Source organism: Lipophrys pholis (genome assembly GCF_963383615.2).
Source record: "Lipophrys pholis genome assembly, chromosome: 1".
Classification (NCBI taxonomy): domain Eukaryota; kingdom Metazoa; phylum Chordata; class Actinopteri; order Blenniiformes; family Blenniidae; genus Lipophrys; species Lipophrys pholis.
Genome location: NC_137635.1, coordinates 34,645,566 through 34,657,890, shown reverse-complemented (window position 1 = coordinate 34,657,890; position 12,325 = coordinate 34,645,566). Strand labels below are relative to the sequence as shown.

The following is a 12,325-nucleotide window of genomic DNA, read 5'->3' as shown; positions in this document are numbered from 1 at the left end:
AGAAATCCAAAGGCCTCCACTTGTGCATCAACCACACAACTGGAATCACACTATACTCTGAATCACTCCATCTGTCAGCTCACTTTGCACATTGCCATTACCAATTGGCCAGTCCATATATGCTGTCCAACTAACTTGATCCTTCTTAGCTGCTGCTCGCGTTGCTCTTCTCCCTCTTGCTGCATTCAGAACCCAGCCACTGCGCCAGCGTTGACCTGCCGGCTCAGTTTGTTTATGAGTCCCCGAGGTGTTGGTATTGATTCCTACCCTGCTGTTGCTTTGGGTGATTATAAAATGAAGCTCTCAGAAAGGGATCAAAACAAGAGTATGGCACCAAAAAGAAACTTTTACAGCAAAAATATTCTCCCCCCCCAATTTTTTTAGGTTATTTACTCAGCTCTTTAAAAGAATTATATAAATCAGTTCCTCTCTGCTCCTCTTTTTTTCTTTTTTTTAAACTTTAAATCAGGGTTTATCAACTGCTGTCTCCCACCTTTGTTTGCTTGTGTTTATCCCGATGTGATTATGGCATAACACTTCGAGGGGCTTTCAGTGAAACATGTTCATCTGTTGTTTTATAGCCACACTTCAGAAACATTTTTTTTCTTTATTCTCAATAAGTTGAACTTAAGTAACCGACACACTCAAAGTTCAAATGTTCCAGTTTAGTATTTGAGTTTGCCGCAGGAGAAGAACAAATAAAAAAATAAAAAAACACTGTTGGCACAGGTTACAAAATAGCCTCCCCTGTCTGTACACTGAACACCGGCCCATCACTGCTCTGTGTGCATGTGTATTTGCTCAAAAAAACACATGTGAGAAAAAGAGGAATGATAGTTGTACATGTTTTTTTTAGATTTACACCTGCAGGCATGACCTGCAACTTCCTCCAGTCATCAAATGAAGCCTGAAATAAATAAACAAAAGTCGCAAAACTTTCCAAAAAACAGCTGCCCCTGCAATTAGTCTTCAAGCAATAAACTCACTTATCAATAGTTATTTGCCCCCATGGCCCCAACTTGTATAAAAGCGGGAGGACACCCTGCCCCTTCCCCCTTCTTGCACTGTCTAAAGTCTACGCACCAGCGCGTCACCAACCGCCACCATGCCTGCAGACTTCAATGGAAAATGGACACTTGAAACCAATGAAAAATTTGAGGATTACTTGAAAGCATTGGGTAAGAAATGTTTTATTCTAGTAGACCTGATTTTGGAAGGATTGTCTTGTCTTTCCTGAAAGTTACACAGATTAGACTTTATGCTCTTTCAGTCTGGTGTAACCTATTGCCAAAATATTGAGAGGTCAATTTTAAATTAAATGCTTTATAATCAACTCTCTCTCTCTCTCTCTCTCTCTCTCTCTCTCTCTCTCTCTCTCTCTCTCTCTCTCTCTCAGATATTGACTTCGCAACAAGGAAAATCGCTATCTCCCTGTCTCAGACCAAAGTGGTTACTCAAAATGGAGACAGATTTGAGTTCAAGACACTCAGCACATTCAGGAATTATGAGCTGAGCTTCACTGTAGGGGTGGAATTCGATGAGCACACCAAGGGGCTGGACAACAGAAACATCAAGGTGGGTCAAACTTCTGAGAAGTGTGTGAATGATAGCAAATGAGAATGTATATATGCTTTAACACCTCATTTGAAAAAGAGACTGAAGACAACTGACGTATGGAGAACATTACGTACAGGTACTGTGTACTTTAGAAGGGTCATATTAGACAGCTTTTCAACATTTTCACATGGTCTCATTGGTCCAAAAACTTTGTGTTCAAAGTTTATTGCCCCAAATCTATTTTTTCCTTGATTTTCAGCCATTTGAATCTTGGATCACATGAAGTGCATTCAGAATCTGCTGTGTCTGTGTGAGCTGGACTGGCTCCGCCCATAAATGCCCATCTAGGGAAGAGGAGGGAGTACTTCCTCTTGTGGTGCCATGTGCCAGAGCAGAGCAGCCTAATTGTGGGAGGGTCAAAGGGAGGGCCTACTTTAATTGGGATTGGCTAAACCGATTACACTATGCAGGGTTTGATTTCTAATTCGTTCGTTGGAGCACACACTTTTACAAAATTGAAACAAGCCAGGGAGAGAGATGACAGACTTTCTTCCCTTCTGGGGTGGCATTCCCAGGTATGGGGACTATTATCACTGTGGGAAAACCATCAGAAAGTGAATTTTGCATAATATGACCCTTTTAAGGGAAGTTCATTTTTTTTATTGAATTGAATAAAAATATAAATGTCACATACCAAAATAGGATTGCAAAACATAATAAATGAAAAGCCTAGAAGGTGCTATGTATTGTATTTGTTTTAGGTTTCATTATATTTCATTGACTTTCTCATGTGGCGTTATTAAGAATTTTCTTCATAATTTCAAACCAAATGTGTTATTATTGTAGTGACTATTATTGTATCCTTTCAATATTTCAGACTTCAGTGCGCAGACTAACACAAAGAAGAGGCATGACAGAGAAACAAATGCATCCCTAATGACACTATAAAAGCAAGAATAAATTGGTTACTCTTTATGGTTGCATTAGACTTCAATTGAGCACCCAGACCAGTAACAATAACAAATATCTACAGCAAATTGCTCCCTCAGCTCTCGGCCCAAAGTACACACAGGAGTTACAACATGGGTTAATGGTTCAGTAAATGAGGTGCGTGCTGTCTTGTAGTGTCTGGTGACCTGGGAAGGAAACAAGCTGGTGTGCACTCAGAAAGGGGAGAAGGCCAACCGTGGCTGGAAACACTGGATTGAAGGAGACAAACTCTACCTGGTGAGTTTCTGAGCGCCGTTTAACACGTTCTATGTTCCTTCTTCTGAATAACACCAGATTGTTTCTCTTCTACAGGAGCTGACGTGTGAAGATATAGTTTGTATTCAGGCGTTCAAGAGGAAAGAGTAACAATTGTTTTTGTTGTCATGTACTTGTTTACAAGGTCAATAACTTCTCCATGTTTTGACGGATGAGTGAATAAAGGCATTTTAAGCTAATATCAAAAATTGCATGTATTTTATGTTTTTCATTGTATATTTTCATTTTCAAGGAGAATAAGTTCACATAACTTATTTCAATTAATTTCACTTAACTCAAAAATGAACTATGTAGTAATAACACAGCTACTCTCAAAGCTTCCAAATTCGTGAGCTCTGCTGTCACTGTTACAAAGATCCATTTCCCTTCAGCTGGTTTTATATCAATAAAAATATAATGAACACTGGCTACAATTCTCAAACCCTTTGTTTTTTAGATGTTCATCCAATTAAATTTCAACCATTCTCACAAATTGAGGATTTCATGTGTATTGATACCAATGAAAGCATCTTACCTCTTTACAAAGAGGTATGCTGTGTTGCCTTACGTTGAAAATATCTGTGGTTTAAAATTGGGCTTGATGGTCTTAGGTGTTGGATGTTGTTTGTGAGCAGATGTGGCTTTTCTTTGTCAAATGGACTGGGGACCTCTCCAATTTATATGATGTAACCCACCTTGACCCATAGTCAGCTCCAGTCCCTTACAATCCTAAATTGGTAAAGGAGGGCATAAAGTGAATGGATACATTCTAAAATAGCACATTTATGCTCTGTCATTTAAGGGAATATTTGTCCTGAAAAAATATGTTTTTGATACTTAATTCATTCTTTTGCAGGCCTGTCAAAACTTTTTCTGTTGTTAAGAAATCACACTGTTTAAAATCAACATAAAAAAAAAAGACCCAAAGGTTGATAAAATGGTAAAAGATGGATGGATTACCATTCTGTTGAACAGCTCACTAATGTCACAAGATGTTGAAGAGAACGGTCTAACCAAGTGATTAATAATGGTTACTGTGGAAATTAATGAAGTCATAAGCACTCTTTACAAAAAGGCAAGAATGAAGATCAAGCAAACAATACATTAACTATTAAAACAAGGGAGCCTTCAGAGACAATTCAGAGGTAGTGAGAGTGAGGTAGATGAACCACTGTGGCGACCCCTGAAGGCAAAAGAATTCCTCTTAATCTACTTATTCAAAGACATGGCAGGAATAGCCTCAACTTTTTAAATCCCATTTGGGTGACCCCCTGCAGCAACCCAGTAACAATGTTTGGACCCACCCCTGGAATTTGGACTTGTACACACATTTGCAGTCAGCAACACTGACTAGCAGGAGCAAGAAATTGGCATCAGATTACTTAACTCAGGAATTGTTCTAAAATGTGACATTAACCTATACAATTACAAAACACTGATCATTAGTCCCACAGACAACAAGCTTTTCTAAACAGATAACTGATTTTCTTAATGTATTATCAATGGCATTGGTCTCTATTCTGATTATTATTATTATTATTATTATTATTATTATTAGTAGTAGTAGTAGTAGTAGTAGTAGTAGTAGTAGTAGTAGTAGTACTAGTAGTAGTAGTATACAGTTTAAACGAGACGGCTCTGATGATTTCAGTGTCCTCGTGGCAGTGCATCCTCTGCTGACGGACTTTCTGCTCGCGTCATCGCTTTCACAGCGCAACTCTCGCGAGAGGATCTTCCAGGAAGTTCCACGTCAGTGCAGTGGGCACCGAAATCGCAGCGTTTGGACCCCGATTACACCAATCCAGAACACATTTATCCGATCTTATTGCGACAACACCGGAATAAAACATGGTAAGATGCATTTGAAATTTGCTTTGTGTCCAGAAAACGGCTCTAGTTCTTCTGTTTGTTATAAACTCTTCATAAACCAATGTCAATATTGCTCTTGCGATTAGCCTAGCCGCTAACTAGCTTGTAGCTAAGGGCTTTTTGATTCCCTACAATTGCGATTTCCAAGTTTATTGCTCGTCTGTCTTTACTGTGAGTTACTTCTGAAGGTGGTTGTGATAGGTATTTCAAGTGTAATGCAATTTAAATGTTATAAGCCACAATGGGTCCTCCGTGTTAGCTGCTAACCGGTCTTGCTAAGAATATTTACGTGGACACTAATGTTTGCTCCTCGATTGAAGTTATAGTCAAGTCAACAGATGCAGGACCTTTGAGCACAATAAGAAAGCACAGTAATGTCTTCTGCTTTTTGTTTTAGCCTCTCAGGCTGGACATCAAGCGGAGGCTGACAGCCAGGTCGGATCGGGTGAAGAGTGTGGACCTTCACCCCACTGAGCCGTGGATGCTGGCAAGTTTGTACAACGGGAGTGTCTGTGTGTGGAACCACGAAACACAGGTATTGAAGAAGTTTCAGCACGTAATGCTTACCAATGTTTGGAAGTCAGTTAATAAGTTGTACCTTCTAACTCTGTCCCTTTTCCCTAAGACTCTGGTCAAGACTTTTGAAGTGTGTGACCTCCCTGTCAGAGCTTCCAAATTTGTGGCTAGAAAGAACTGGGTTATCACAGGAGCAGTAAGTAACATTTTGCTACAGTTTCTTTTTTTCTGAATACAGCTTTTAATGATAGAATATGTCTTATGTGTGTTTTGGGTAATTTTTAGTTTTTAAATGTGGTAAAATTATTACTTTTAAGCTAACATTCAAAAAAACTTATGTCCCTGCTCAGGATGACATGCAGATCCGTGTGTTCAACTACAACACCTTGGAGCGGGTTCACATGTTTGAGGCCCATTCTGATTACATCCGTTGTATTGCTGTTCATCCAACACAGCCCTACATCCTCACCAGCAGCGGTATGCAAGCTACATAATACAGATTTTTTTCAGTTTATGTGTAACTATTACACTTATTCATGATGGACTTTGTGTCTTTGCAGATGACATGTTGATCAAGCTGTGGGACTGGGAGAAGAAGTGGTCGTGCAGCCAGGTGTTTGAAGGTCACACTCATTACGTTATGCAGATTGTCATCAACCCGAAGGACAACAACCAGTTTGCCAGTGCTTCCCTGGACAGAACAATTAAGGTAGGAGCTCTTTGATGTTGCTATTTTCACTGCAATTGATTTGCACACTTAAAGCGCATTTTCTTCCAGAGAAACTAAGGCCTGGATGAAATTCCAGCTGACCCCTAAACAATTTTCTTGGGCCTGATACTCTTTGTTGAGTTGTCTTTTATTTGTGAACAAAAAAGAGATTTCAAAATCTTAAAAAGTGTATTAAGTTCTGTTTAGTACAGTTAAAACTTTGAATCAAAAGACATGTTTTTTCAGTACATATTTCACTCTTGCATGTCTTGGACCCTGTGTGATATGTATTTGGCTTGATATAGGTTTGGCAGCTAGGCTCTTCGTCCCCCAACTTCACTTTGGAGGGTCATGAGAAAGGAGTAAATTGCATTGACTACTACAGTGGAGGCGACAAGCCCTACCTGATATCTGGAGCTGATGATCGTCAAGTCAAAATCTGGGACTATCAGGTGAGAAACGTATTCATTATGATGGAGTACATGATTATGACTGAACAGTGAGAAGAATTTGCTTATTGTACTGTCCTGTCTTCACTGTGATTATTGTTGAAGATTGTTTCTACATATGATTCGTTCAACTGTCTTTCTCTGTGTTGCAGAACAAAACTTGTGTTCAGACTTTGGAGGGCCACGCACAGAACGTCTCTTGTGTCAGCTTCCACCCTGAGCTCCCCATCATCATCACTGGATCAGAAGATGGTGAGCGACAGTAACAGTCATCCTCATTCATCTACACAAACACATCCAGGATGCATCATCTTGCTCGGGTTTGTAAATGAATCTCCTTTTGTAGGTACGGTGCGTATCTGGCACTCAAGCACTTATCGTCTGGAGAGCACACTGAACTATGGCATGGAGCGCGTGTGGTGTGTGTGCGGCCTCAGAGGCTCCAACAATGTGGCACTAGGTTATGATGAAGGCAGCATCATCATCAAGGTGAGCAAAGTGAAGACAGACTAATGAAAAAGTTCCACAAAGAGCTTGAGTCATTCTCCCAGTGGAAACGTCAAAGTAAAATGCATCCTTGAAATAATAAAAGGAACCTAAATTCTTATTTCTTACCTTTTGTTTGTGTGTAGGTTGGTCGAGAGGAACCAGCCATGTCTATGGACACCAACGGCAAAATCATCTGGGCTAAACACAGTGAAATTCAGCAGGCCAACCTGAAGGCAATGGGTGATGCTGAAATAAAGGATGGTGAAAGGCTCCCACTGGCTGTCAAAGACATGGGCAGCTGTGAGATTTACCCTCAAACCATACAGCATAACCCCAATGGAAGGTATTGATTTTCTAACTCCTTTTCAGCCTCTCATAAATGAAGAATACCTATTACAGCGGCTTAACACTAACCTGTGTGGCTTTTTTCTGTCAGGTTTGTTGTGGTGTGTGGAGATGGAGAGTATATCATCTACACTGCCATGGCTTTGAGGAACAAGAGTTTTGGCTCTGCACAGGAGTTCGTCTGGGCACACGACTCCTCTGAGTACGTTTGAAGTGTATCTAAATTTCTCATGCCCCGCACGTTACCACCTGATGAATTTGCATGTTCATTCTGTTATTACCACCTTATTAATTAACCGTCTTTATTCTTTTCTCGTTAACAGATATGCCATCAGAGAAAGCAACAGCATTGTCAAAATCTTCAAAAATTTCAAAGAAAAAAAGTCGTTTAAGCCTGACTTTGGAGCAGAAGGTAACAAGAGCTTGTTTAGATTAGAGGTTTTCAGTGTTTTGATGTGAATTGTAGTGTTATATACTCAATGCGTTTCCAAATCGTCTCTTCAGGGATCTATGGAGGGTTTTTGCTCGGGGTGAGGTCGGTGAACGGCCTGGCGTTTTATGACTGGGAGAACACAGAGCTCATCCGCCGCATCGAGATCCAGCCAAAGCATGTAAGACTTAGTCGCCCATTTATTTGAACAATTAATGATTCTTTTTTGAACGACTGTATTTGAAGCCATTACAGTTGGCGTCCAATCATTTTAGTACGTTTTGTCTTATTTCTCCCTTTTCATTTATTGTCCCCTTCCTTTTCCAAAATTTGTCCAGATCTTCTGGTCAGACTCTGGTGAACTGGTCTGCATTGCGACAGAGGAGTCCTTCTTCATTCTGCGTTACATGGCAGATAAAGTCGCTGCATCCCAAGAGAACAATGAAGGAGTAACAGAGGATGGTATTGAAGATGCCTTTGAGGTAAGCACCTCTTCAGAACTGTAATTTACATTATTTCATGAATTAGGGCACGCTCACACTGCAGGGAAATGAGACCCAATTCAAATTTTTTTTGGCTCACTCGTGACCCACATCCGACCTATTTTGTAGCTCCGCCAAAATGTTAAAAACTGTTCATTTTTTCCCCCTCATTCTCCTTCTTCCTTCCCCTCATCATTTTGTCTAGCTTTCGTCACCTCGCATTTAACAACCACTTGAAAATGGATATACTTGCACAGACCTGTGTTGCCAGATGTGGCGGGAACGTAGTCTTCGTATCAGCAGTATATTACCAAAGATGTATTGTACCTCTCAAGCAAGTCTCACGATCATTACTTCACATTCAATTTAAACTGCAGGTCCAGGGAGAGATCCAGGAGATTGTGAAGACTGGGCTTTGGGTTGGAGACTGCTTCATCTACACCAGCTCTGTAAACAGACTCAACTACTTTGTTGGTGGAGAGATTGTCACTATTGCACACTTGGACAGGTAGGACTCCAGCATAATTCAGTTTTTATTTGATAAGGGAGGATATATTTTATTTCTTTATTTCTAACATATATCACTACAAACATAATCGTTGTATGACACATGTTGAAAGACAAGCATCTAAACACTGAGTGTCTTCTTTCTCTGCAGGACCATGTACCTTTTGGGCTACATACCGAAGGATGACCGCCTGTACCTGGGAGACAAGGAGCTCAACATCGTCAGTTACTCCCTGCTGGTCTCTGTCTTGGAGTACCAGACCGCTGTGATGAGGAGGGACTTTGGGATGGCTGACAAGGTGCTACCTACTATACCTAAGGAGCAGAGGACCAGAGTGGCACATTTCCTTGAGAAACAGGTAAGGAATTTTCCATTGTTATTTAATTGCTGTATTTCAAATGGATTTCAGCTTCTCAAAGAAAAAAAACAAAACATTTTTGATTTATTTTTTTTTTGTCCAGGGTTTCAAGCAGCAGGCTCTGGCAGTGTCCACAGACCCAGAGCACAGGTTTGAGTTGGCCTTGCAGCTTGGAGAGTTAAAGATTGCCTACCAGCTGGCTGTGGAAGCAGAGGTAAGTCCATGTCATCTGGTTTACCATCACGTATCACTGCTAATATGTTCTGTTGTGTATGAAGCTAATACTTACCATTTTGACTTGCAGTCAGAACAAAAGTGGAAGCAGCTGGCAGAGCTAGCGATCAGTAAGTGCCAGTTCGGTTTGGCCCAAGAGTGTCTGCACCACGCTCAGGACTATGGCGGTCTGCTGCTCCTCGCCACAGCCTCTGGTAATGCCACCATGGTAGGCAAGCTGGCTGAGGGGGCAGAAAGGGACGGCAAGAACAACGTGGCCTTCATGACGTATTTCCTGCAGGGGAAGTGAGTATTGAGAATAGACTCGCCTGATTCACATTGAATACGCTTCTTTTATAGTACATATTAAAATCAATTTTGTCCTCTCTCTGCAGACTGGATCAATGTTTGGAGCTTCTGATTCGGACAAACAGACTACCTGAAGCTGCCTTTCTGGCCCGCACCTATTTGCCCAGCCAGGTGTCTCGTGTGGTCAAACTGTGGCGGGAGAACCTATCAAAAGTCAACCAGAAGGTCAGATCTGTCTTCAAAACTTTAAAGCAAATACAGTGTTGTCAATAAATGTGAATTTAGGGTGGAAAACGTTATTATTTTAAGTTAGATTGCAGGGTTTTGACATGTTAGTTTTGGAAAAAAATAGAAAAATGCCTATGCTGGATATCCGGGCATTTTTTACTCAATGGTGATTTAGTCTCTTGTATTTGAATACAGGCGGCTGATTCCCTCGCAGACCCCACAGAGTATGAGAACCTGTTCCCCGGGCTCAGAGAAGCCTTTGCAGCTGAATATTACCTGAGAGAGACCTGCTTGGGCACCTCCAGGCCTGCTAAAGACTATCCACTCGTCACAGTAAGTTGAATGAATGGTGTCAGTCATTACCCCTTATTATCAAAGGTCGTACTCCACCATTGCATTATTTCTGACCTCGTTTCTTCCGTTGTGCAGCTGAATGAAGACAGAAACATTCTGGAGGAGGCTCAGGGATATGAGCCCAAGGGAACCTTCATCCCTCTGGTGTCACAGGTTTGTCTACACTGTAATTTTCTCTAAATGTGATTATGCATGGTTTGTAATTACCTGCACTTGCCCTCACATGCATTCTTATCCATTGTAACCCAAAAAAAACAGCATGATTTTTCTAAAAGCGCTAGGCTGATTAGTCAACTTTTTTTTTTTTTTTTGCAGACAAACGATAGTGAAGAATCGACTTTGGTGCCAGAAGCTCCTGTTGCTGCAGTGACACCTTCACAGCCTGAACCTGTTGCTACAAAAGCAGAGGATAAAGATGAAGAAGAGGATGAAGATGAGGAAATCCCTGCATTCTCACAGTCACAAAAAGATCAAGTAGAGCTTCCTTTGGATCATTGATCATAAACGGTTTTATTATGTTTGACTCACTGGCGTGTTGTTTTCGTTACGTCTTAAATTGTGAAGCTGCAATATAACTAACGGGAAACAATTATATGAACAATTGCGACATTTCAAAGAAGAATTATTTTAATCTATGTGTTTGTCTCTTGGTAGTGTCTGGATGAGCTGGAGGTGGACCTTGACAACATGGAGCTGGACGACATCGACACCACAGACGTTAACCTTGATGATGACTTCTTAGATGACTGAGACCTGCCACCACTCTTCAGAGCATATTTAAAGAAATTCAGAGACCAAACTCCCTTTCCCCCCCCATTTGTTTTTGTTTTTGTAATGTCATGTTATGTTGTCATGTCAGCCTACTGCAGTGTCCGGGTTTAACATTGAAATTATAGCAAAGATGTTTTCTTCTCAAATGAATGATAGAAAGACCTTATCTATTTCAAACTCAACGTTTTTTACTCCAGTTGATTGTTTCAGAATTGCTAACTGTCCGTTCACTGGCCTATTATGTTATATACTCTGCTTTGTTTTGTCTGTGTTGGCAGATTAATGAATAAAGTCCAATAAATTTAAGATTGCTGTACATATTCACATTTGACTTGAGAGTTTTCAATACTTGAGCATTTCAGACATAAGTCGTAAGGAAGAACCAGAACACTATTTCTGCTCTACAGAATTTCTGGGAAAGTGAAACTCACTTTGATTCATGAGCCACTAATTCTGTTTAATGGGGTTGAAGCACTGGATAGAGCATAACAACCTAATGGAGTTGCAGTTCATTAAGAAAATGTTCTTAGGGTTTTAAAAAGCAGTGCAAAATCAAATTCCACAGTTCTTCAGAAAAAAACTTTTCTAACCATATAATTTCTGCGGCCTCCATCATGTATGCTTTCTCAAACTCAACCACACCTGAATAATGTAGCTTTGCATTACCACAGGCATTGTTTACATCTAGTTAAGGATTTCTATGTCATTCTTGCTTAGATGTGAGATCATTTGGCTGGCCAGTTTTGGCCCACGGTCTTGTTTCGCATTTGTAATGAGAGACATTTTTCTTCAAAAATGACTATTTGTGGGCACCTAACTAATGACATTGTGTCACTACAGGAGTATGTCCATGCTATAAGAAAAACATGATAATTTCTGTGGATTTATTTAAAGGCATCAGCCACATGGAGCAGGAGTAGGTTCTTGAGCTGAAGGTAAAGTTAGTCTAGACAAGAGTTGATCAAATGATTAACAAAAAGAGCATTGCACAGGGATGGTTCAGGCTGACTTAAGATATCCTAAAAGTGTTCACATATGTGCTTTTTCCTTCCAGTCCATTGGAAAGAAAGAGAATTGCTTCTTTCTTTTTCAATAAACCATATATGAGACTTGTTCAGACAGACTTGCTTTTTAAGTTTAAAACCACTTGTTTGGTGTGCACAAGTTTAAGATTCAAGTGCTGACAACACTCACCAGATTCTTTTGAATGTATTAGATGAAACCGCTCAAGCACAATAACGTTCAAATGACTGTGACAAGAAGTTGCAAGAATCCAGATTAATACCCAGGCCCTGGGTCAAGCATTGCATCACCTATATATATGTATATATTGTATCAGACTCTGAAATTCCTGATGTGAGTGACCTCTGTGAGTAAGGGAAGCTTTCTGCTACAGTCACCATGACAGCTGTACATCTTCCCATCCATCCATCCTATACACATATTTTGTTACATTTGGGCCAGTTTGAGTCACCATTTCATTCACAAGCATG

The 12,325-nt window shown here is 40.4% G+C and overlaps 2 protein-coding genes across 2 annotated transcripts; both read left to right on the top strand.

Annotated features, from left to right (window-relative positions):
- Positions 1–1,051: 1,051 nt before the first annotated feature.
- rbp2b (retinol binding protein 2b, cellular) lies at positions 1,052–3,231 on the top strand. Its single transcript, XM_080477066.1, has 4 exons — positions 1,052–1,178; positions 1,397–1,575; positions 2,683–2,784; positions 2,860–3,231. Exons 1-4 carry the CDS (start codon positions 1,106–1,108, stop codon positions 2,911–2,913), a joined length of 408 nt encoding a protein of 135 aa, XP_080333192.1. The 5' UTR covers positions 1,052–1,105; the 3' UTR covers positions 2,914–3,231.
- Positions 3,232–4,526: 1,295 nt separating this feature from the next.
- On the top strand, positions 4,527–11,948 carry copb2 (COPI coat complex subunit beta 2). Its single transcript, XM_080465021.1, has 22 exons — positions 4,527–4,653; positions 5,069–5,206; positions 5,297–5,383; positions 5,538–5,664; positions 5,748–5,896; positions 6,202–6,348; positions 6,498–6,597; positions 6,692–6,834; positions 6,978–7,177; positions 7,271–7,381; positions 7,503–7,591; positions 7,684–7,790; positions 7,948–8,091; positions 8,469–8,599; positions 8,750–8,957; positions 9,061–9,171; positions 9,262–9,476; positions 9,566–9,704; positions 9,903–10,040; positions 10,137–10,214; positions 10,377–10,535; positions 10,716–11,948. The coding sequence occupies exons 1-22, from the start codon at positions 4,651–4,653 to the stop codon at positions 10,809–10,811; spliced, it is 2,820 nt and encodes a 939-aa protein (XP_080321147.1). The 5' UTR covers positions 4,527–4,650; the 3' UTR covers positions 10,812–11,948.
- The last annotated feature ends 377 nt before the right edge of the window (positions 11,949–12,325 follow it).